The sequence below is a fragment of the Schistocerca serialis genome, chromosome 4, assembly GCF_023864345.2.
Source record: "Schistocerca serialis cubense isolate TAMUIC-IGC-003099 chromosome 4, iqSchSeri2.2, whole genome shotgun sequence".
NCBI classification, from domain to species: domain Eukaryota; kingdom Metazoa; phylum Arthropoda; class Insecta; order Orthoptera; family Acrididae; genus Schistocerca; species Schistocerca serialis.
Window position 1 is genome coordinate 554,541,965 of NC_064641.1, and position 26,640 is coordinate 554,568,604.

At 39.5% G+C, this 26,640-nt stretch overlaps 1 protein-coding gene across 2 annotated transcripts in view; it reads left to right on the forward strand.

Moving 5' to 3' along the window:
- Nucleotides 1-23,657: 23,657 nt before the first annotated feature.
- Nucleotides 23,658-26,640, forward strand: part of LOC126475283 (coronin-7) — a 241,653-nt gene continuing 238,670 nt past the window's right edge. Inside the window, exons 1-3 of one of the 2 annotated variants that reach the window (XM_050103039.1) lie at nucleotides 23,659-23,746; nucleotides 23,850-24,081; nucleotides 24,499-24,647. In XM_050103039.1, coding sequence (XP_049958996.1) covers nucleotides 23,922-24,081; nucleotides 24,499-24,647 — 309 coding nt within the window. In that variant the 5' untranslated portion in view covers nucleotides 23,659-23,746; nucleotides 23,850-23,921. Of the gene's footprint in view, nucleotides 24,082-24,498; nucleotides 24,648-26,640 lie in introns of both variants that reach the window. The other variant, XM_050103040.1, reaches the window with a different exon arrangement.

Genomic DNA, 26,640 nt, shown 5'->3' on the forward strand with positions numbered 1-26,640 from the left:
ATCAAGAGGTCACTTCATGCATGAAATCATGCACTGACAATGCTTCTGTAATTATAGATGGCTATAGAGGCAGCATGGCTCAATATTTCTGCAGGGGACTTCAAATGACATTGACTCCATGCCATATTGGGTTGCTGCACTATGCCAGGCAAAAGGAGGTCCAGTGCAATATTAGGAAATATCCCATGACTTTTGTCATCTCATTGTAGTAGTTCATTGAAAATATTGTCAGGTTTTTTGTTGTACATAATTACATAAGGAGAGAATCCTTTAGCAGAGTGCTGTGAGCTATTTAAAATGTCTTCAAAATCCTCACATAGTTTATTCATCCACATTGATCTTTACTGCAATATGTTCTAAACAATCTACTTGTCTCTCTCATGTACCTTTCTGTTGGGTAACTAGCCGGAAAATACACGGAAATTAATGTGTGTTTTACGGTTTCATTGCTCACAAAGTTTTTCCATGCTTTGGAGGTGAATAATGTCCCATTATCTGACAGTATGGGTCTCCTACATTCTTAAAGTAATCTTTACACATATTAGAGATAATGCTCTTGCTTTTAGCTTGTCTTAATGGGTAAAGTTTGACGATTTTTGAGAGCAGTTTAATCATTACAAAAATAAAGCTGTAACTGTCTTTAGATTTTGGTAATTATAAAAAAAATCCACCCCTACTAATTTGTTTTGTGTTTTTGACAGAACATTTTGCACATAGCCCTGACACGTTTGATTACTATATTTTGTTAACTGGTATCTGTCACAAGTTGTTAAAAGATTTCTAACCCTTCTTGTCATGTTATAAAAATATAAACTTTCTTGACTTTTATGTGTACATTTCAGTGCTCCGCAATGAACATAGCTTTCATGTACATACCAAATAAGTGTGTCAATAAATCATTCTGGCCATCATAACTTCCACTTGTCACTGTCTGGCCTATTTTTCCAAAAAAAGGGACACCTTGAAAACTTTAAAGTAAAGTCTCACTTTTTCTTTTTCCTTCATACAAATATAGCTTTTTACTAGTTTCCAATTTCAATCCTGATTTTGATTCTGCCTCATGTCCTTACAAATCTAAGTTATCTACTTCTCATCTTTAATTCCCGTCATAAACATAATTTTGAAATTTCTTTTACTGTCTCCTCTGTTATTCTTACTCTCAACCAATCCCCCCTCCCCTCCCCCAAGTGGTAATCTACACAATAATGATCTGAGTACACAATGGTTTCTTGCCCTAACAGATAATTCCTGAATTTGAAAAATGCCAATTGAATAGCCAATAGTCCCTTTTCCATAACTGTGTAATTTTTTTTTTATGCTTCTGTAAAGTCCTACTTGCAAAAGCAACTGAGCTGTGCTTTATGTGGTGTCACCGCCAGACACCACACTTGCTAGGTGGTACTTTAAATCGGCCGCGGTCCATTAGTACATGTCGGACCCGCGTGTCGCCACTGTGTGATCGCAGACCGAGTGCCACCACAAGGCAGGTCTCGAGATACGGACTAGCACTCGCCCCAGTTGTACGGACGACTTTGCTAGCGACTACATGGACGAAGCATTGCTCATTAGCCGAGCCAATAGTTAGAATAGCCTTCAGCTAAGTCAATAACTACGACCTAGCAAGGCGCCATTAGTAACATTGCATGTATCTAAAGAGTCTCACTTGTATTGCCACAATCTCCAGATGTACCAAAAGGATGGATTAAAGTTAAGTATTCCAGAAGCTACGTACTTTTCTTTATAGCATTCATTACATATCCTGTTTCAGACCTCACGCCATCCTGCTTTAGCTTAGCGTGTGCCTTTCGGCTTCCTCTCATTGTGTCTAGGCTGTCTTGTCTAGACACAACACTTTACTTTCCATCTACAGATTTTTCTTGAAATAAATGAGCCTGAATTACACTATAACTGCTATCACACATTCTACAAAAAAGGGTAGAGAAAGCTCAGGTCTGTGTAAGATTTTTCTGTCACAAAGTTGTTTCTTCATCCCGTAAAAGGCTTTCTGACAATTTTCAAACCAATTTGAAATACTGTTTTTAAGAAAATTATTTGAACAAGGTGCATTAAGAGCTTGTGTCTTTACATATTTCCTGTAGAAGTTAATTAACCCAAAATATGACTTTTAATTATTTTTTTTTATTTCTAGGTTTAGTGGATTCTGCTATGGCCAATATTTTCTCTTCATCAGGCAAAATTACCTCCTCTGTTTTGCAGTGTCCCAGAAACTGTAGTTTAGTCACAGTGAACTTACACATTTCAGATTTTAAGATCATTCCCTCTTTTCTTAATTTCTGTCCTACTTCTCTCGATATATTCAAATGTTCCTTACAACTTTACCCATTTACAAGTATATCATCTATGTATACAGTGAATTTTTTTAACAGTCGCTTCCCTGACATGTAATCCAAAATGAGTTCAGCAACAGACACATTTAACCCAAAGGTACTACACAATATTGGAAACATCTCCCACCAATCTCTGCATTTCCTAGAATCCGGTTCAAGAGAAATTTGATGATAACCAGAAGAAAGGTCAATATTTGACATTACCACATGCTTCCAAATTTATTTAGAAGCTCGTATATATTCTCTAGATGGTCTGTTTATCTCTACAAATATTTATTTAACTGTATGGAATTAAGTACAATTCTTACCTCCCTTCTCTTTTTTCCATGATAAACAAAGGATTATTGCATTCACTACAACACCTTTCTATGATACTGCAGCTGTTCATTTTCTGTAATTCCGTTTGAACAGCTTCTCTTTTTGAAATTGGAATACACTAAGATTTTATGAAAAACGGTTCAAGAGGTTTCAAGTTAACTCTTTCAGATCCTCTGGCTGCCATTGTGTACATTAACTTTTACTGTGTCTGAGCTACAATAGAAGTATTTTTTCTCAGTGGAAAGCTGAGATACACATTTTTGAATGTTCAACCTTTTCGTCATGTGCAAGTGCTGCCAGCTGTTGCGCGTCACTATGAAAACATCAGCAATTCAACATAGCAGTGCGCAGCAGCAGGTGACAACCAGAATACATGGATGAGGCTGATTCGCTATATTCCACTGTGTAATTGAATATTGTTATTGTTATTTTGCATGCTAATTACTGAAAGATCATTCTACTATTTATTGCAATAGAGAATATTTCATAATTAGTTATTTTAGTCCATAAAAAGAAGCCACGTGTACAAAGTAGTTTTGAAAATGGGTACATAGTTTTGTATGAATCTTGTATCTAAAATCATTAAAAAATTATGTAAGACCATTACCAGGTAAAAGAAACTGTTCCTTCTTCCAGAAAAAATTCGGGTCTAGGTTTCACATTAAACATGTCTTCTTATTTGAATAAAAGTTCTTTCAATTCCCTTTTTTGGTCTTGGTTTAGATTACTAGCATCATAAACTTTAGAAGTTACCAATTCATAATACCCATCCTTGTCTTGTTCCTCATGACTACTGTATTCTTCGTCAATTACAAAGCTCCTGTCATAAAAAGCAATCCCTTTTATCTGACTGACTTTACCACTGCAATTTAACATTGTTTCATTTACCCAGTAATCTCACTCTTTGGCTCTGAAATGACTTTTTCAGTTCCCAATTAAAACACACCTTTGCTAACAGTCTCCAAAATTAAATCTATATAAAACTAAGGAATGACAAGACAGTCGTGTCAAACGAGTACACCATCACTTTCAAACTCTAGGCTTACTTGAAACTTAACTATTTTACACTGCCTCCTAGTAGCTCCCTTAATCTTCACACCAGCAATGGGTAATTTAATAAAATTCTTACTGTATTTAGTAATGTGTCTCATTTTCTCAGAAATTTGACAGATCAGTAAGGATGAAGAAAGAATGGCCCTCGACATCAGGGTGAAAGTGTTTTGACAGCTTCATAGACCGCCAGAAGTTCCCTATCAAAGGCAGAATTTTTCTTCTGAGCTGTAGACAGTTTTTTAGAGAAGACATGAAGGGTAGAAACCATGTTGCCTTTGCGTTGCTGTAGTACTGCTCCCACCATGATGTCACTGGCGTCCTTAGTGATGAACAACTCGGCTGATGGGTCAGGCTCACGGCGTGAGCTACGGAAGTTTTTAGAGCCTTGAAGGCCTCCAGCATAGGTTTAGTCCAGCGAACTGGTTTAAGGCCTGAAGTCTGTTTGCCCGACAGCGAATCTGTCAGCGGGGCCTGCACGGCGGCGGCAGAAGGCAGATGCCAGTGGTAGTAATTTATTGTACCCATGAAACCTCGGAGTTCTTTGTAAGTAGCCAGAGGTGGCAGTGATGCGATGGCCTGCACACAGGATTTGGGAGGCTGTATTCCATCTGTGGAGATGGTGTAACCCAAAAATGTGACAGAAGACTGGCGCAATTGGCATTTGTCCTTGTTGACCTTGACGCCGTTGGAGTTCGAGGTCTGGAGGACCTTGGATAAATGATTTTTGTGTTCCTCAGCCGAGTTGCTGAAAATGAGCATGTCATGCAGATAAGCAAAGCAAACTCGAACTGAGCTGATGAAACATTGCCATGTTTGTGCTGTGTTGATAGGTCGTATCAAGTGCGATTAACACCATCTTTGGACTCTGATTGCTCTGCCGAGCCTCCATGTTAGTTTTTAGTTCTGTTCTATATCGCAAGCTGTGTACACATATATGACTTACTGCAACATGTATCTCTATGTGAAATTTAATGGGGATAGTTATTGCATTCAATTGATAATCGTATCCCGTTCCCATAACTTTGATTATAATTCTTTTTCAATTAATTGGTTTAAATGTAACTTTTTAATTTCTAACATTTTGCCACATCATTTTTATCATTGTATTTTTTTTATTTGCTCTTATTTTTCTTCCTTGTCATTCTTTTTTTCATTTTAAATCTGTTTGTGTCACCTATAATCTGCAACCAAGTGCCAACCAGGACTGCTTATTGGTTGTAGTGCAGAATCCTGTGTAGCCAGGGATAGTGAGGATAGATTCAGGTCACCAATGAAGGCTAGAAATCACACTTCGCTTTTACCACTAATTCTGAAATTTTGCTGCAGAGCTTGGCTATGGAAACTAATATATTATGAAATTTTTCTGTCTTGTGTTTATTCATAGAGGTTAGCCATAAACACCATGAACAAAGAAATGGCAAATTTAGATCAGCTGCAGTTTGTTGATCGCAATTTTCTTTGATACATCATGAGGATGTGGTTAGATTAGTACTCGAGTTTAAATTCAGGGCTACAAAACCCATCATCTGCTGCAGTTCAGTTGTTGGTCACCTAAAATCAGCTGTCAACATAGCATCTCCCATTTCCATCATATCTCGAAGCAGCTGTTTCCAACAATGCTCCATGTTACACATTAACAGCATTTTTAAAGTGACCTGCCACGTTTGTGTATCATTTATTGCCAAGCAGTATCTGGCAGTGGAAGTGGCAACACTGTTGTGGCAAATGACAGATGTCAACTGTCAAATAATTTTAATCAGGCTATAGTTCTCAAGCAATTCTTGTGAAGTTCATGAGAAATGGCGTGGCAGTGTGTGTCACTGCATGCTAGTTGATTGACAGTTGTGCTGTTTTTTTTTTTTTTTTTTTTTTTTTAAGTCTTTGCTGACAATACACATTGGCTTGCTGTGTTTGTAACTTTTATATCTCAGGTTTCATTCAAATGAAGTTGTGGTTCATATCAATATGGATGCATGAAAACAAAAGTCAGGGTCATGGGGCTGGCAATACTTTATGGAGGATGGAGATAACATTTGTTACAAGATTTCAAGGATTTACTCAAAGACAGGGTGTGGGGGTTCCAGACTCTCCTATAATCCAAATGCAATTACACAGAACCTGGTTGCCCTATAATGAAATACTAAAATATTTTGATTTTTAATCATGCAACAAAAACAGGATATGCAGTATTGATCGTGAACAAGTCCACTGATTGGTTCAGTTCTTACTTACAGCTGAATTTAATGTAAGATGTTCTGGTGTTTATTGTTATTGTGCTGTTGTGATAACTGTTAATTATCAATAAATTTGTAACAAACAAGCTGAAGGAATCCAATTTTGATTCATATACCAGCATTACAGTAAGTGAAAAATTTGTACATACTACTATAAGACACTAATTACCCCTCTGTAGCAGTTTAATATTAGCACGGAATCTTTATTTAGAGACTGCAGAACTCTGGGGTTGCAATATTTTAGTATTTCACAAGGCAGCAGAGCAGTAAACATCAATAGCAATAATATTACATTAAAATCAGTGTGTCCAAATAGATTTGGACTTGCCTGTGTTGCCCAAAAATTGTGTCAATCAAAAAAATATTGCCCAAACAGCAATGATTGCATTTATATGAAAAAATTGTTCAAAATTCTATTATTAGTAGCTCAAATGGCAAAATATCACCCAATGTGGTCACGTGGGTGGTACTCAATTATTACAACTAGTTACGATTCAGAACGATAGGGAAGAGTTTGTGCAGGGTGAAAGGGGTATGTGATGACAGCACATTGTATATTTCATTTATTTCTCAAAGATTTTTTCAGCAGGCTGCTTGGATTCATCAGAATCGACTGCATCCTGTATCCCTTACCCTTTGCTCCTTCATCTAAAATCTAATTCTGTCATTTTAAGACTATAGTAACTGAGTCTAGAATTGTGTGTGCTATTAAATCTTAAAATATGCATGCATTATGTGCAATCAAATGATTTAACATGCACAAGTAAAGGAAAAATATGAATTATCATGTTCCATCTTTTGTTGTGATGCATTTTATTTTATTTTTAAAAAACCTAAGAAAAGCAGATTTTCCAAATTTTTCCATCCACCAGGGGAGCTCTGCACATTGAGGCACTGAGTTGAGTTGCGAATCTGTGGATTTGAGAGGTGAATTGGTTCAAATCCATATGCTGGCAACCTTGACAATGGTTTTCTGTGGTTTCTTCCCCATTTTCAATTTAGGCAAAAGCTGGGACTGGTCCGTTACTATGGGCTGCTGCCAGTTCCTTCCAAATTCCGTTCTCCCCTAACAAGATCCAATTCCCTAGAAGATGTAGCCCCTATGCTTAAATGAAAAGAGGTATGTCAAAGGTGAGCCGAACATCTATTTGGAGACTCCCGACACTAAAAGCCATATGATAACTACATAGCAATCCACGTTTTCCTTATTTAGGCTTATGCGTTTATCTGTCAGGACATTCTGTAATGCAGAAAATGATCTTTATACATTGCAAGAAATGAAAGATGTACACTTGGGGAAACGAGGAAATTTGGGATAACATAAGGCAGAATAATTCTAGATTCCTTGCATTTTCACAACCAGAAATTGTCCTAGTTCTCTGCTGAACAGAACAATATCAGATCTGTTCATCCCAACAGCCCTGTCAATAATAATGACGGTGACCCAAACAATTTGGACTCATCCATACCTGATCACTTCCTCACTCAAATCCAGACCGAAGGAAGAAGAATGTAAAATAGCTTTAGAGGGTGAAGGGAGTTTAGAGCATGACTGCTTTCTAGTGGTTTGCCAAAAGATAATACTCCTAAGTAACGAGATTATATCTCAGCTTGGTGCAAACTCCCAGAGCACTGATGAATAAATTGGTTTATCCTTCTTCATGGAAATTCTACATTTTAAGGATCCTCCAGACACATCTATAGCCTGGAATATCATTGAATGGAGTAGAAATGTCTTCAGTGATGAACCCATCTTCGAAACATGCCCCCATGAACAGAAAAGATGTGTCTGGAGATGCCCTGGATGGCAGTGGAATACCAAACTGACCATCACCTGCCATGTGGCCTGACAACCAGGAGTGATGGTCTGGGTAGCAATTTCCTTTCATAGCAGGACCACTTTGGTTGTCATTCATGACACCCTTACAACACAGCAGTTCATCGATGATATTCTATGCCTCATTTTGTTTCCCTTCATGGTAAGCCATCCTACATCTACATCTACATCTATACTCCGCGAGCCACCTTACGGTGTGTGGCGGAGGGTACTTATTGTACCACTATCTGATCCCCCCTTCCCTGTTCCATTCACGAATTGTGCGTGGGAAGAACGACTGCTTGTAAGTCTCCGTATTTGCTCTAATTTCTCGGATCTTTTCGTTGTGATCATTACGCGAGATATATGTGGGCGGTAGTAATATGTTGCCCATCTCTTCCCGGAATGTGCTCTCTCGTAATTTCGATAATAAACCTCTCCGTATTGTGTAACGCCTTTCTTGAAGTGTCCGCCACTGGAGCTTGTTCAGCATCTCCGTAACGCTCTCGCGCTGACTAAATGTCCCCATGACGAATCGCGCTGCTTTTCGCTGGATCATGTCTATCTCTTCTATTAATCCAACCTGGTAAGGGTCCCATACTGATGAGCAATACTCAAGAATCGGACGAACAAGCGTTTTGTAAGCTAATTCTTTCATCGATGAGTCACATTTTCTTAGAATTCTTCCTATGAATCTCAACCTGGCGCCTGCTTTTCCCACTATTTGTTTTATGTGATCATTCCACTTCAGATCGCTCCGGATAGTAACTCCTAAGTATTTTACGGTCGTTACCGCTTCCAATGATTTACCACCTATGGCATAATCGTACTGGAATGGATTTCTGCCCCTATGTATGCGCATTATATTACATTTATCTACGTTTAGGGAAAGCTGCCAGCTGTCGCACCATGCATTAATCCTCTGCAGGTCCTCCTGGAGTACGTACGAGTCTTCTGATGTTGCTACTTTCTTGTAGACAACCGTGTCATCTGCAAATAGCCTCACGGAGCTACCGATGTTGTCAACTAAGTCATTTATGTATATTGTAAACAATAAAGGTCCTATCACGCTTCCCTGCGGTACTCCCGAAATTACCTCTACATCTGCAGATTTTGAACCGTTAAGAATGACATGTTGTGTTCTTTCTTCTAGGAAATCCTGAATCCAATCACAAACCTGGTCTGATATTCCGTAAGCTCGTATTTTTTTCACTAAACGTAAGTGCGGAACCGTATCAAATGCCTTCCTGAAGTCCAGGAATATGGCATCAATCTGCTCGCCTGTGTCTACGGCACTGTGAATTTCTTGGGCAAATAGGGCGAGCTGAGTTTCACATGATCTCTGTTTGCGGAATCCATGTTGGTTATGATGAAGGAGATTTGTATTATCTAAGAACGTCATAATACGAGAACACAAAACATGTTCCATTATTCTACAACAGATTGACGTAAGCGAAATAGGCCTATAATTATTCGCATCTGATTTATGACCCTTCTTGAAAATGGGAACGACCTGCGCTTTCTTCCAGTCGCTAGGTACTTTACGTTCTTCCAGCGATCTACGATAAATTGCTGATAGAAAGGGGGCAAGTTCTTTAGCATAATCACTGTAGAATCTTAAGGGTATCTGGTCTGGTCCGGATGCTTTTCCGCTACTAAGTGATAGCAGTTGTTTTTCAATTCCGATATCGTTTATTTCAATATTTTCCTTTTTGGCATCCGTGCGACGGCTGAAGTCAGGGACCGTGTTACGATTTTCCGCAGTGAAACAGTTTCGGAACACTGAATTCAGTATTTCTGCCTTTCTTCGGTCGTCCTCTGTTTCGGTGCCATCGTGGTCAACGAGTGACTGAATAGGGGATTTAGATCCGCTTACCGATTTTACATATGACCAAAACTTTTTAGGGTTCTTGTTTAGATTGTTTGCCAATGTTTTATGTTCGAATTCGTTGAATGCTTCTCTCATTGCTCTCTTTATGCTCTTTTTCGCTTCGTTCAGCTTTTCCTTATCAGCTATGATTCGACTACTCTTAAACCTATGATGAAGCTTTCTTTGTTTCCGTAGTACCTTTCGTACATGATTGTTATACCACGGTGGATCTTTCCCCTCGCTTTGGACCTTAGTCGGTACGAACTTATCTAAGGCGTACTGGACGATGTTTCTGAATTTTTTCCATTTTTGTTCCACATCCTCTTCCTCAGAAATGAACGTTTGATGGTGGTCACTCAGATATTCTGCGATTTGTGCCCTATCACTCTTGTTAAGCAAATATATTTTCCTTCCTTTCTTGGCATTTCTTATTACACTTGTAGTCCTTGATGCAACCACTGACTTATGATCACTGATACCCTCTTCTACATTCACGGAGTCGAAAAGTTCCGGTCTATTTGTTGCTATGAGGTCTAAAACGTTAGCTTCACGAGTTGGTTCTCTAACTATCTGCTCGAAGTAATTCTCAGACAAGGCAGTCAGGATAATGTCACAAGAGTCTCTGTCCCTGGCTCCAGTTCTGATTGTGTGACTATCCCATTCTATACCTGGTAGATTGAAGTCTCCCCCTATTACAATAGTATGATCACGAAACTTCTTCACGACGTTCTGCAGGTTCTCTCTGAGGCGCTCAACTACTACGGTTGCTGATGCAGGTGGTCTATAGAAGCATCCGACTATCATATCTGACCCACCTTTGATACTTAACTTAACCCAGATTATTTCACATTTGCATTCGCTAATAACTTCACTGGATATTATTGAATTCTTTACTGCTATAAATACTCCTCCACCATTGGCGTTTATCCTATCCTTGCGGTATATATTCCATTCTGTGTCTAGGATTTCGTTACTGTTCATTTCCGGTTTTAACCAACTTTCCGTTCCTAATACTATATGCGCACTATTTCCTTCAATAAGAGATACTAATTCAGGAACCTTGCCCTGGATACTCCTGCAGTTTACCAATATTACGTTAACTTTTCCTGTTTTTGGTCTCTGAGGACGGACGTTCTTTATCAACGATGATAATGTCCTCTCTGGTAAGCCGTCAGGTATTTTATCGTTTCGCCCAAGGGGGGGTCCCTCTAACCTAAAAAACCCCCGTGTGCACGCCACACGTACTCTGCTACCCTAGTAGCTGCTTCCGGTGTGTAGTGCACGCCTGACCTGTCTAGGGGGGCCCTACAGTTCTCCACCCAATAACGGAGGTCGATGAATTTGCAACCATTATAGTCGCAGAGTCGTCTGAGCCTCTGGTTTAGACCCTCCACACGGCTCCAAACCAGAGGACCGCGATCGACTCTGGGCACTATGCTGCAGATATTAAGCTCAGCTTGCACTCCGCGTGCGATGCTGGTTGTCTTCACCAAATCAGCCAGCCGCCGGAAGGAACCAAGGATGGCCTCAGAACCCAAGCGGCAGGCGTCATTCGTTCCGACATGTGCTACTATCTGCAGCCGGTCACACCCAGTGCGTTCAATAGCTGCCGGAAGGGCCTCCTCCACATTACGGACGAGACCCCCCGGCAAGCACACCGAGTGCACACTGGCATTCTTCCCCGACCTACCCGCTATTTTCCTGAGGGGCTCCATAACCCGCCTAACGTTGGAGCTCCCTATAACTAATAGGCCCGCCCTCTGTGACTGTCGGGACCTTGCCGGAGAATTGGCCACTGGCCCAACAGGCGAGGCATCCTGTGGTGGCTCGGAAACAATGTCATCACCACTAGGAAGCACCCCCTACCTGTTGGAAAGGGGTAAGGCAGCTGCCACGCGGCCAGATCCCACCTTCGCCTTTCGGCCAGGCACGCGCGAGCCCACCACTGTCCGCCATTCACCCTGGAGTGATGGCTGACCGGTAAGATGCTCACTGCCGGAAGACGCAGTGACATCAGGGGTTCCATGTGATTCCAAGGCCACCGAAGTAGGCATAGGTCTCACCACAGTTGCCCCAACGCCACTACGAGCCGACGCCTGCGCCTCGAGCTCGATGAGCCTAACAGACAAAGCCTCCACCTGCCCCAGAAGAGTGGCCAATTCTCCTTGCGTCCACTCACAACAACCACAGTCCCTACACATGACTATGTTTACCCTACTCTAAACGGTGACAAATTCCCAAGATAATCTTCTGATGAGCTACTCTGATAATCAAGAAACACTCACTGAAATACGAGACGCGAAAACTACGCTAGGTTTTCCCAGAAAAACTATTTAAAAGCTAAGCGCAGCAAATAAGTACAAAAACGCTTTATACAAACAGTACTCGCTGCTGCTGGTGCTCTCGCTCTGGCTGTCACAAGACAACTGCTGATTCAAGTGACTAGTGGCTAACGGCCGCGAAACAAACAAAAGATGGTTTTAGGGCGCTTTCTGTTCTAAATGATCAAGAAAACACTAAGAAATCTAACACGAAAACTACGTAAAGTTTTATCAAGAACTGTTAGTTACTATGCAGAGCAGATAAACACAAATAGAATCCCTTCCTTAGTGGAAGGTCGTAAACAAAATGCAAAATAAACGCTTTATACAAACAGTATTCGCTGCTGCTGGTGCTCTCGCTCTGGCTGTCACAAGACAATGACCAGCAAGATAATGACCACCTGCACCTATTTGTCTTTGTGCTTGCCAAACTCTACATTGGACAGCAAGGTCGCCAGATCTCTCCCCAATTGAGAAAGTGTGGAGCATTTGAACAGGGCTCTCCAGTCATCTCAGGATTTTGACATTCTAACGTACCAATTGGACAAAAATTAGCATGATATCCTTCAGGAGGATGTCCAACAACTCTGTCAATTAATGCCAAGCCGAATAACTGCTTGCATAAAGGCTATAGGAGGACCAACGCATTACCGACTTGCTCAATTAGTGAAGCTCTTCCTCTTGAATAAATTTTCTGAAACTACGATAATTTTTTGCACACGTACATCACATCTTCTGATTTCCGTCCCATTCTGATAATTCCTGCGTAGTGGGCCTTTTCTTCTTACAAGGGAACCTCCCCATCGCACCCCCCTCAGATTTAGCTATAAGTTGGCACAGTGGATAGGCCTTGAAAAACTGAACACAGATCAATCAAGAAAATAGGAAGAAGTTGTATGGAACTATGAAAAAAAATAAGTAAAATATACAAACTGAGTAGTCCATGTGCAAGATAGGCAACATCAAGGAGAACGTGAGCTCAGGAGTGCAGTGGTCCCGTGGTTGCATGAGTAGCTGCGGAACGAGAGGTCCTTGGTTCAAGTCTGCCCTCGACTGAAAATTTTACTTATTTTGGCAAAGTTATGATCTGTCCGTTCATTCATTGACTTTTCTGTTCACTGTAATAAGTTTAGTGTCTGTGTTTTGCGACCGCACTGCAAAACTGTGCGATCAGTAGACGAAAGGACGTGCCTCTCCAATGGGAACCGAAAACTTTTGATCGCAAGGTCATAGGTCAACCGATTCCTCCACAGGAAAACACATCTGACATATTCTATACGACACTGGTGACGGCATGTGCGTCACATGACAGGAATATGTTGTCGACCCACCTAACTTGTACACTTAGCGAATGGGTAAAAAGATTCTACTACCTTGCCCAATTTAGGTTTTCTTGTGGATGTGATAATCACTCCCAAAAAAGTGATGAAAACATAAGAAGTTGTCACATAAACTGAAAATAAAAAATTAAACTTTTCTCTCGAGGGAAGACTTGAACCTAGGACCTCTCGTTCCGTAGCTGCTCTCGCTAACCACGGGACCACGGCGCTCCTAGACTCCCATTGTCCTTGATGTTGCCTATCTTTGCATGGACTACTCAGTTTGTATATTTTACTAATTTTTTTCATAGTTCCACACAACTTCTTCCTGTTTTCTCGATTGATCTGTGTTCAGTTTTTCAAGGCCTATCCACTGTGCCAACTTATAACTGAATCTGAGGGGGTTGCGATGGCGAGGTTCCCTTGTTAGAGGATGTTTTCAGCTAAATTGGGTAGCTATGTTTGTAGTTCACCTGTTGCTGTCACGTGAACCTTTTGATACATGAGACATCCGCATAACGATTTGAGTGACTTAGCTATATACTAACTGTTGTTTAAATATAGTTAAAAATATCCAAATAATTATTTTTATTCAGTCTTTTGTTTAGTAGCTTTTATTGTTTTTCAGGTGATGTATTATTATCTTCAAACTGTAATGGTTCACAGTTGCAGAAACAATGATAAAAAAATATTTTTTGTTACTTTTGTAGCAGTACTTATGTTGATTTAGGGAAAGGTTATTTAATTCTTGGTCAGACTATTTAATTTTATAGTTGTTTTGCGTAATATTTGGAAAACACATGTAATTCTGAAATAATTACAGAGGAAGACTTCTACAGACCTTCATTTCATACTATGTATCTGTTCTACTGTGAAATGTGTTATTCGTAATATCCTTGGAAAAGTGAGTCCAACAGACACAACTCTAACGTATTGGTAAATAATCATCATATAAACAACAACCTATGTTTCCAGAATGAGATTTTCACTCTGCAGCGGAGTGTGCGCTGATATGAAACTTCCTGGCAGATTAAAGCTGTGTGCTCGACCGAGACTTGAACTCAGGACCTTTGCCTTTCGCGGGCAAGTGCTCTACCAACTGAGCTACCAAAGCACAACCTATGTTGTCTATCTTAGAGGAGCTTATTTGCATTGAAGACTTATTTCAGTTTATTAGACAATAGAGTAAAGTTATCACATTGCCAAATGAAGAAATATTTAAGCACACATTTGGGTATTTCATACATATACACTGATGAGCCAACACATTATGACCGCATGATTAATAGCTTGTTTGTCCATCTTTGAAACAAAATACTTCACTGATTCTGCATATTGGGGATTCGACAGTTTGTTGGGAGGTATGTGACATTAGATGTCTACACACAGATCAGGTAATTCGCGTAAATAACATACTGCTGATTTGGATACTTGGTATCGGCGTGCAATTGCACCCCAGATGGGTTCCGTAGGATTTACAGCAGGCAAATTTGGTCACCAAGACATCAACATGAGTTCACTATAATGCTCCCTCAAACCACTGTAGCATGTTTCTGGCTCAGAGAAGACATTTATACTGCTGAAAGATTACATCAACTTCGGGGAAGACATCGAGCATGAAGGGATGCAGGTGGCTTGCAGCTGTCAGCATGTCTTCCATTACTACCACAGGTCCCATGCAAGTGCAGGCAAACTTTTCCCCATAGCATAATACTGTTCCCACCAGCCTACGTACATGGTGCACTGCACATTTTGAGCCGCTATTCACCTTGATGATGGCGTTTGTAGAGATGACCATTGACCTAGTGTAGCAAAAATGTGATTCACCTGAAGAGCTGACATGTTTCCGTCGATCGACAATCGAATCTCGATGGTCCTGTTCCTATTACAGTCATAATTGATGATGTTGTTGGGTCAACATGTGAACATGTAGGGGTGGTCTGCTGTGTTCAACACTGTATGATGAATGGTGTGCTCCGAAACACTTGTGCGTGCACCAGCATTGTCCTCTTTCGACAGAGATGCCACAGATCACCATCTGTTGTACTTTATGGAGGAGACAAGCCTTCAAATCCAAACTTCTGTGAAAAGTCATGGACTTCCAACCATTTGTGTAAACTGGCAACAGAAAATTGCAGAGTTAGTAGGCAGTGATTCTTTCTTATGTCTATTCCAAACCTTAAAAGCAATATTTGATGACATGTTTCTGGTAAGACCAGTGAAGAATCCTCTGGACAAATCACAAGGCAGGCAGAAAGTTATCAATGTGAAACAATGGTACACCGCTGAGCTCAATAAATTGAAGTGTATTGTAACAACGTGCAAGGACCAAATGAAATCAGCTTTAGACATTCCAGCTAAAGAATTACATCACCGCAAATACCTAAAAGCCAAAAAAGCTTATAGGAAGGCAGTAGAGGAAGCAAAAAAGAAATATAATGATACATACATTTAAGAGGCCCAAAATCCTTGTAAAGCTGCCTGGAATCTTGTAAATGAGAACAGAAAGAAGACTACCTCCTACTTAAATTCGTGTAGCCCTGATGACTTCAATGAATATTTTGTCAGAATAGTGGAAAAGACAGTGAGTGAAATTCCACACTCTGACCTAGATCTGACTGCAAACATAAGAAATGCAGACAGTTGCAGTATTCAAAACTGGAAGGAAGTACACCCCGAAGACATGATAAAAATTGTGAACTCCTACAAACACTCAGAAAGTGTAGACATCTATGGCATGTCCTGCACACTGCTAAAGAAAGTTATTGCAGAATTAGCTCAGCCACTAGCCATAGCAATAAACAAATCTCTATCTTCTGGTGTCTTCCCAGACTTCCTTAAACTGGCGCGCCAGTACCAATATATAAGAAGGGGGATCCATGTGAGGTGTCCAGCTTCAGACCAATCTCAGTGGTACCAGTACTAGCCAAAGTTACTGAGTCTGTGATGCACCACCAGGTACTGAATTACTTTGAGAAAAACAACTTATTCCAAAACACACAGCACGGATTCCGCAAAGGGAGATCAACAGTGACAGCCACACTGGACTCATTAAAAACAATTCGACAGAGTTTTGAAGAGAGAGAGAGTGTGTGGCACTGACACTCTGTGACCTCAGCAAAGCCTTTGACTGCATCTCACACACAACACTAATAGCCAAGTTAAGATGCTATGGTGTAGGAGGTGTTGTTCTATCAACACTCCAATCTTATTTGGAAAACCGAAAGCAGGTAGTATCAGTGCACGAAGCAACTTCCCTTGAACACAAACTGGAACATGGAGTGCCCCAAGGATCAGTCTTAGGACCTCTCCTATTCCTCATATATGTCAATGATATGGGCTGTAATAGTCAAATGTTGCAGTTTGCAGATGATACTACCCTTATTGCCAAAGGACATACAGCCGCAGAAGCTCTTGGTGCATCAAATTTGATGTTTGAAGAAATAAAAGAATGGTTTGTAATAAACAAAATGAAGATCAATGAAGAAAAAACCCAACATTTGATATGCAGTCTAACCAACATTGAAGACCAAGAAAACATGGAGACTGTCAGACTACTGGGCTTCAAGATTGACAGCAAACTCTCCATGAATGATCACACTGCATATGTATGCACCAAACTTTATCGTGTGATATACCTCCTGAGGAAGCTGAAGAGGGTAATAACTGACCAGTTTCTCAGAATAGTCTACCATGCACTCTTCCACAGCCACATTAGCTATGGACTGTCGTTGTGGGGACACTCCTCAGGCAGCAAAGATGCGTTGCTATTACAAAAAAAAGCCATCAGGATCATATCCTCTAGCAAAAGACTGGACCACTGTAAGCTTATTTTCACCAGGCTAGGCATAATGACTGTTTTTAGCCAGTATGTGTTTTTTTGCCTCGTGTATATAAAAGAAAATCAAGGGAATTTTAGCATAAGACAAGAAATACATAATCATGACACTCGCTGTAAGAGGAACATTGAAGTGCCAAGGTGTCGCCTATCAAGTACACAAGACAGCTTTCCAACAGTCGCCCTAAAAATGTACAATCAACTGCCTCCAGAAGTGAAATCCCTGCCACCTGAATTATTTCTGAAAAAAAATGCTCAGGACTTGAAACAACATCCACTATATTCCTTGGAAGAGTTTTTCAACAGCGGTTCTAGTGAATGGACAAAATAATAAATATTAATATGTTTTATATATAATTTTGCCTAAATTTAATCTTCTTTTTATGTTAACTGCACATTTAATTTTGTGTTTTACTTAAAGTACATATTTTGCCAAAATGAAACTTTGTGTGTGTGATCTACATGGACTTGTAAACATTTTGCTTTATGGTAGTTTCATTTGCTGCTATGAAGTTTTACTTTCCTGTTTAGTTATATTTCATTCCCGCTATGTTCTATGTGTTTTTGCGCACTGCATAAATATTTTCTTTTATTTGTAATATAAATTTTGTATATGGTGTTGTATAAATGTTAGTTGATAAACATCGTATTTGTGACGCAGTCTGTCCAGCCATGGCTGGTAAACGACGAAGATATAGTAATAAAGTAATAATTTGGTGCCTAGTAATAGATTCACTGTCGTAACTGTTTCCATAGATGCTCATGACGACAGCACGTGACCACTCAACCAGCTTCGCCGTTTTCGAGACTCTCGTTCACAGGTTCTGTGTAATAAGAATCTGCCCTTTGCCAAAATCTCTTTTCCCTATTTACAGCCCTTCTTACTAAGGTGAACCCCCGTCTGTGTCTGCTCCACTTACATACTTTTATTACTGCATCACATGCCCACAACACCGCCAGGCGGCATCCAACCTCGCAGTAGGTAGTGGCCATAATGTTTTGGCTTATCAGTGTGTGTGTGTGTGTGTGTGTGTGTGTGTGTGTTGGGGGGCTGATTAGATGTCTTAAATTACGCAATTTCTCAAGCAATGAAACATCGACGCCCATGGATACAGAGGCTCATTCTTGTAATAATGGGAGTGTGGCAAAACACACAGTTTGTGTGTTATCCATGCAGATCGCACAAAAAGGGAATTCCGTGCCTGAAGCAGTCCACCAAAGTCGGATTGACAGCAAACTCTCCATGAATGATCACACTGCATATGTATGCACCAAACTTTATCGTGTGATATACCTCCTGAGGAAGCTGAAGAGGGTAATAACTGACCAGTTTCTCAGAATAGTCTACCATGCACTCTTCCACAGCCACATTAGCTATGGACTGTCGTTGTGGGGACACTCCTCAGGCAGCAAAGATGCGTTGCTATTACAAAAAAAAGCCATCAGGATCATATCCTCTAGCAAAAGACTGGACCACTGTAAGCTTATTTTCACCAGGCTAGGCATAATGACTGTTTTTAGCCAGTATGTGTTTTTTTGCCTCGTGTATATAAAAGAAAATCAAGGGAATTTTAGCATAAGACAAGAAATACATAATCATGACACTCGCTGTAAGAGGAACATTGAAGTGCCAAGGTGTCGCCTATCAAGTACACAAGACAGCTTTCCAACAGTCGCCCTAAAAATGTACAATCAACTGCCTCCAGAAGTGAAATCCCTGCCACCTGAATTATTTCTGAAAAAAAATGCTCAGGACTTGAAACAACATCCACTATATTCCTTGGAAGAGTTTTTCAACAGCGGTTCTAGTGAATGGACAAAATAATAAATATTAATATGTTTTATATATAATTTTGCCTAAATTTAATCTTCTTTTTATGTTAACTGCACATTTAATTTTGTGTTTTACTTAAAGTACATATTTTGCCAAAATGAAACTTTGTGTGTGTGATCTACATGGACTTGTAAACATTTTGCTTTATGGTAGTTTCATTTGCTGCTATGAAGTTTTACTTTCCTGTTTAGTTATATTTCATTCCCGCTATGTTCTATGTGTTTTTGCGCACTGCATAAATATTTTCTTTTATTTGTAATATAAATTTTGTATATGGTGTTGTATAAATGTTAGTTGATAAACATCGTATTTGTGACGCAGTCTGTCCAGCCATGGCTGGTAAACGACGAAGATATAGTAATAAAGTAATAATTTGGTGCCTAGTAATAGATTCACTGTCGTAACTGTTTCCATAGATGCTCATGACGACAGCACGTGACCACTCAACCAGCTTCGCCGTTTTCGAGACTCTCGTTCACAGGTTCTGTGTAATAAGAATCTGCCCTTTGCCAAAATCTCTTTTCCCTATTTACAGCCCTTCTTACTAAGGTGAACCCCCGTCTGTGTCTGCTCCACTTACATACTTTTATTACTGCATCACATGCCCACAACACCGCCAGGCGGCATCCAACCTCGCAGTAGGTAGTGGCCATAATGTTTTGGCTTATCAGTGTGTGTGTGTGTGTGTGTGTGTGTGTGTGTGTGTTGGGGGGCTGATTAGATGTCTTAAATTACGCAATTTCTCAAGCAATGAAACATCGACGCCCATGGATACAGAGGCTCATTCTTGTAATAATGGGAGTGTGGCAAAACACACAGTTTGTGTGTTATCCATGCAGATCGCACAAAAAGGGAATTCCGTGCCTGAAGCAGTCCACCAAAGTCGGATTTTTAAATCAGTCTCCAATAACATACAATCAAAACTATCCAAGCTTTTGCACACTACAATATGTGATTTTATTGGACTAGTTTTCGAGCAAAACCTATATCCTTGCAGGAGCACTGATCTAAATCTTACGTTTTGCTTTGTGGAACGAAGTCAACGACGAGAACTAGATGCAGTGCTAGAGGCCATGATCACAGAAGATTTTCAATCACTCCGATTGGAGTAGAGTACACTGGTTTTAGATGTTTTGTTGCACTGTTGGGCCCAAAATATGCGATACCAGATCGAAAAAAAAAATCAGATAGAGAGTGTACACGTGGAACTGAAAGACTTCTTTAATAACCGAAATTTGAACCTCGCTAAATTATGAGGCATATACGAAGATATGTGGTCATTTCATTAACAGTAATTGGTGCTTGGAAGCCTCAGCTCTCGAGACATCCCGTATCTCAGATAAGCACACAGCACGAAATTCGGAACATTGAAAACAATGTTGTGAACATCACAGCTGACAATTCCAATGACATGACCGCAGCCGTACAATTTAACCACATAATTATGCTACAGGTGTGTTGCAATGCACACACTACCAATTCAGTTGTGGAAAATTCTTTGAACAAGAATGGTGACTTTTTCATTGTGCGGGAAAACGTCAGAAAGACTTTTAGTTATTTTAAAACAAGTTGCAACACTAACGAACAGCTCTGAGATCCAGGAGATAATGCAGAAACCTGAAAATTCAAGAAACCGAAACTCGACGGAACAGTACGTTTTATACGCTACAACGCCTACTGGATCAAACAGAATACATTGCATTCCGTTTTATCATCTTTGTGTTCAGATATTCACAGCTAACGAATGGCGAATTGGCAACAAGTGAAATCTCAACTGAAACTATATCTGTTTCGAAAGCTATTCCAATAATCAGCTAATCTTAATCGTATGCGAAAAATAGTGGGCTACCACGACGTGTGGGGTTAATAAAGAGTATAAGGAGTTGCTACCGTGCTCGGCCCAAGATTCGATACTTTGCCTTTAACAAATCTCATTCATTCAAACAATGTCGCTGCAAGACTAGTTGCAGAATAGGGACCTCAAGATCTATTCATTTGCCCGCCAACTAGCCACGAGTACCATTTCGAACAAAAAGGCTGTAGTTCCTTAGGGTTTCGTTCAATAAAGAAGCTCCCGACAAAAATATGTCAAACGGCCGTGATAGTGTAGATCCGGAGTTCAAACATTATTTTGAAGAACCGTACATACACGCCTGCAGAATCCTATACAGTTCTGGAAGGAAAAGAAGAACAGTTACTCAGGTCTAGGTGTCGTGGCAGAAAAACATCGCCCGATACATACAACTCTGGTCCCAGTGAGAAAAAAATTTCCAAAACACTAAGTACACTTTTCCATCAGCACTTTATTGCGCCAAAATTGCAATTATTCTTGGATTAAGACAATTTTGCAAGACTTTGTCGTATTTATGAATTTATATTTATATAAGAAGCAGACTAAAAGCTAAATGGTATAAAATTATATTTCTAAACAAAAATCCATATGTAAATGTACGTAAGCAGTTTCTGGATATAATATATTATAGTATTTCTATTTAATTTAAATATATATAGGTGCAGAATGCATAAGTTTTTTATTAAAAGTTTTTGTTTCGCACGTCTTATGAGACATACACTACTTCCTTAAAAATTAATGAATTCCTTGCACGTACGGAAGACAACGACTACGACTGCTGCGGCTCGTTGCTTCGCTGTAAAGTAAATTCGCTGTCTCTCAAGAGTGCGCAGCGTTGTCGAAAATTTCCGGAAACAACTATATCATAAATTCTCGACAATTTGCCTTTACCGTAGCACTTTCCTCGAGCGCTATCATGATCTATATGTACGTTTATCGCGACCGTTTTTGTTTCCCAACAATGTTCATACTTTGTATTCAAACCCAACCTCTGAATCACATCTATGAAACATTACGAAGACAGGTCATCCATAAGCATAGACTTGCACTTCTCAACATTTTAATTTTATTCACTATTAGTAATACTTCATGAATGCTGAGTATAGACACCAGTTACACCATGAAGTTGTTAGCCATGGGCTGTTCTTGACAGAAGCATGCATACAGTGTATTGCTTGAAACTAAACAAAGTAAAAAGAAATCTCTGTACCTCACTGAGGCAATAACTGGCCTGTTCCCGCAGCGTGGTTTAGACCATTGTGCTTAACTCCTCTGCACAGTGACATGTACTATACAACTTGATCCAAAATATGCAGTTTTCTCACTCTACAACAATAACTGAGCGTGGTATTTCAGATAGTTGTCAAGTTAATAACAGGAAAATAAACTTTTATTTATAGTCAATAATATTTCCTAATAAATCTTGCTAATCAGTTATCTTGTTAACAAATTATTATGAGTATTTAGGCTTCGGTATAAACGAATGGAAATTATTAAGCCTTTATGGCGCACTAACTCGGATAATGAGGGACACTAAGTACACTTTTCCATCAGCACTTTATTGCGCCAAAATTGCAATTATTCTTGGATTAAGACAATTTTGCAAGACTTTGTCGTATTTATGAATTTATATTGTCGTATTTATGAATTTATATCGGAATGTATGAAATTACGCCGGAATAAAAATAAAATACTTTCACGGAAGAACACTGTTCAAAACCCCAACTGAATGTGCTGCAGTAATGAAATCAAACGCGAAACAAGAAGTGCAAGCTGTGCGCATGCGCGTGGTTTGAACACGTTCGGCCAGCAATCAGCCGTCCGTGACAAATTCTGAATCATTGCTCCAAAACAGGTGTTCAGAAATAGTTGTATTCGAAAGCACTGTTGCATGCCGTCTACTGGGTGCGGGTGCAATTGTTTTGGTCTGCTGCTTGATCAAACCGAATCCTATCGATTCATTTGTTGTCTGCATCAGCTATATTCAAGGACAATAGATAAACCAATTTTGGCATAGTCTTTTCTACCCAGCATAAAGGATTCCGCGCTACAGTGCTCTGACGATTAGGTTGATTTAGGAAACATTAACAAAGAATCTGTCGGTGTCTCACGCAAGAACACAGTTGTTAACAGATAAATGAATCATTCTGAATGTGATGATAGGACCAACAGCTGCACAGCTTCTAACATGCACAGCATATCCAATTCCGAGTGCTCTCTAATCCTTCAGGCTGTAGAAAACAATTTTGTAGAGCCATAATAATCTCCTAGAAGAGATTTCTGAATGACAAACTCCTTCTGCTCAATAGATGAATTCTTAGATATGAAGTAGTAATTGAAAAAAATGTATATATCGTGTAAAGAAACTTCGTTAAACTGACACGCTCCACAACATTACGAAATGTCTTTTTCATTATCTATGAAACAAGTATTAATGCAATGTAATGTCAGAAGATCTATTGACATAATGCTCAAAAAATCTTACCAGTACTTTGCATCATTGTTATTCTTAGTAATTTTCTCTGAGTGAAATTGTTTACAATACATCTTCCACGAAACTTGATCATTCGAACGAAATTTTTAGTCTTCAAACGCGTCTAGCCGCCTTTTGACTTCCCCAAGACTCGCTGCTCAACTCAAAGCCTCAAACAAACCCTGTGTCTATGCAACTACGTGATTCGGGAACCCGAAAACTCCAAAGCATTAGAGCGTAAATAGTTACATAGCTGTAATTCACAGACCGAAAATTAATATTTATATTTATAGATGCACTTCGAGTTATAACACGATTTGCTGTCATAAATGCTCACGCAGTATGGTACACTGACATCTGTCATCAGACGCTATCTGAAAACAAGGTGGCGACGTTCTGTGCGGAGTGGGCGGATATAAACATTCCAGTTGTCTGAGTCCTGGGGTCGACAATATCTCCCAATAATAGATGTAAATAAGGTTGATTGACTGTTAGATTAAATTATCCCAGGAAAAAATGTCCAAATTTGTGTACTGATTGAATAAACCTGTCGTGCGGTTCATGTGTTAACAGCTCCGTAACTTGCTTCCCGTGAGTGTGTGAGTCATTGTATGCGCGCAAGTTTAATAAATTTAATAGAGTAAAATGGCTTGGCGTTTTAAGGCTTCCAAATATAAAAATGCAGCGCCCATAGTACCGAAACCGGAGGCATGCATACGTGACATATTTGTGGGTTCATATCAAACGTATGGGAATAATATTACTGCTTCCGCCACTTTTATGGCATTTAACGTCGATCACAATGGTAAGTGTGCAGCTAGTTTGTTCTTTATTTAAAAGACAACGTGGTAGAGTGTGAAATTTACTCTTGTTTAAACAACGTCATTAAAACTTCAAAATTAATTACACTGGCTGGTGTTGACAAACCCATCTATATAAATGAATGTATAGATAAATTTGCAACACTGGGAACTTTAAAGAACAGTCAGGACGTCACAGAAGTTAACTACAAATTCAGAATAATACATCAGTTCCATATTTTGTTGCATATATTTCCATTTAATCAATTTCAGACTTGCCCATAGTGTTGGCTTTATAAAAACTTCTTTATTTTTGTTTTTTATTCATAATCACCTGTTAAAACTAGAAAAATATGTAAATATGTATTGCATGGTAGGTTACATGCATTTTATTGGTCACTTTCTTGTTTTCCTTCTTGCAGGTTCAAGTCTTGCTGTTCTTCCGATTGATGATTGTGGACGTAAGAGCAAGACCATGCCCTTGCTCCATGCACATAGTGACACTGTTACAGACATGGACTTTTCACCATTCCATGACAATATTTTAGCAACAGGATCGCAAGACTGCCTTGTACGAATTTTCAATGTTAACTACATATGTGACAATTTGATAAGTTGTTAACAGATTTATTTGTTAAGCGAAAACTCTCTCTCTCTCTCTCTCTCTCTCTCTCTCTCTCTCTCTCTCTCTCTCTCTCTCTCTCTCTCTCTCCCCCCCCCCCCTCTGTGTATGTGTGTGTGTGTGTGTGTGTGTGTGTGTGTGTGTGTGTGTTTTTCTGATTCTGATAAAGGCCTGTTTGGCTGAAAGCTTTGTTTTGACAGACAGTCTTCTTGTTGCCAAAATAATCTTGAACATGACTGTGAATCAACAACTGTATAAATCTAAAGAGATTGTAAAAATCAGCCAACCATTTGCAATACAAAGGTTTATTAGCCCTTGACCTAAATTTCGATAGTCCTAAAAATAACAACGCCCACTCCTTCTGAAGAAGATATTTTGAGAAGTATTGAAACCTAGGTCAGGTGCTAATTAAACTGTGTTTTGCAACTGGTTGGCTGATTTTTTTTTTTTCAATCTCTTTATATTTCAACCTCTTCTTTTTGTTGTTCCTTTCTGCGACTAACCATCTCCAGGTGAGTAGCAACTATACTTTTCATGGTACTATTAGTATTTCATCCTTTGTTTACTTGTAATTAATTATTAAATTATGATTTCCATTGAATAAAATTGGGATAGTAAAGTTTTCTCTCTTTAGTCTTGTAACATTACCTTGTAAGACTTGTGTGGTGTTCATTGTATTGACACACACACGTGTGTCAGAGTTTATTTTTCAATGGAGCTTAAAATCAACATAACTGCATACTAGCTGATCGACCATAGAAGAACTTATATAAGCTTTTACGACTGCCTTCTTTCCCCATTTTTAAACAGGGCCATGGGTTCCTTGGGGCAGAGCCTATGTGTATATAATAATATAGCCTGTGAGCAATGTAGTAATGCTGCTGACCTTTTCAGAGTATGTAAATAAAATAAAAGATGTCTAATAGCTATTAAAGAAAGTTAAAATGATGACCAAGTAAATTATTACGTTAGAGCTGTTCATTGGAGTGTAGAAGGTAGTACTTGTACACACAGGCAACGAAAAGACTATTTTTTTTACTGTGGTTTAGCTGCCAGGAGGATATTATTAATACTGTAATTGTTTTGAAAGTGTTATTGTTAGTAATAGTAACTGCAGACTATGAGTATAATGAAATTATAGTACCGTTTTGTGTCAAGAAATGCTGATTGGTTTTTAGCTGTGATTTTTTGCCTACTATAATGTGATATTTGAGGACCAGTGGATAGAGCACTAAACACTAGCCCTGGAAATCCTGGACTCAATCGGAGATAGTGGTGGGGATTCACCATCATTCCAGTCCCCCCTCCCCCCCCCCCCCCCCCCCCCCTCCAAGGTTATCCCCGGGTCTACTCACACCCAAACCTCCATAAGTCAGACCCTCTGATAGGTACTAAACATTTTATGTTCATAGAGTATCAACCAAAACACCGATTTAGTTTGTGCTGTGTGCTGTTGTCCAGTAGAACACACATAAACAGTAATTAAAAGTAACGCTACAACTTCAGAGCACAGAAAACCATATCTGTGAGTAATTGATTTGTAGATCTCGTGTGGGTAAGTTAGTAGAGCATGTGGTTGTTGTACTAAAGGTCCTGTGTCCAAATGCCATGGATGACAATTATTTTTAAATGTTTATGCATTAACTGTTGTATGGGAGGACATATTCCTGGCACATAAAAGGAGTTTGTAGCAATATTCTTTTGGCAGCCTGCTTTTGCTTTGGTAGTTCAAAGTTGCAACCCTATAGAGTACATTTGTATAGATAGATGTTGCGTTTGTACTCTATAAGCGATAATTTGTAGAAAGTTCTGGTAGAATGCAAGTACTTTACTATGCCCTTACATGGCACTGGCTGGATGCATAATGCAGATGCTATATTTCAGAAAGAAGACTATGTGGGGGTTGCTACTTTGGGTAGGGCAGGTAGGGTTTGAGAAAGGG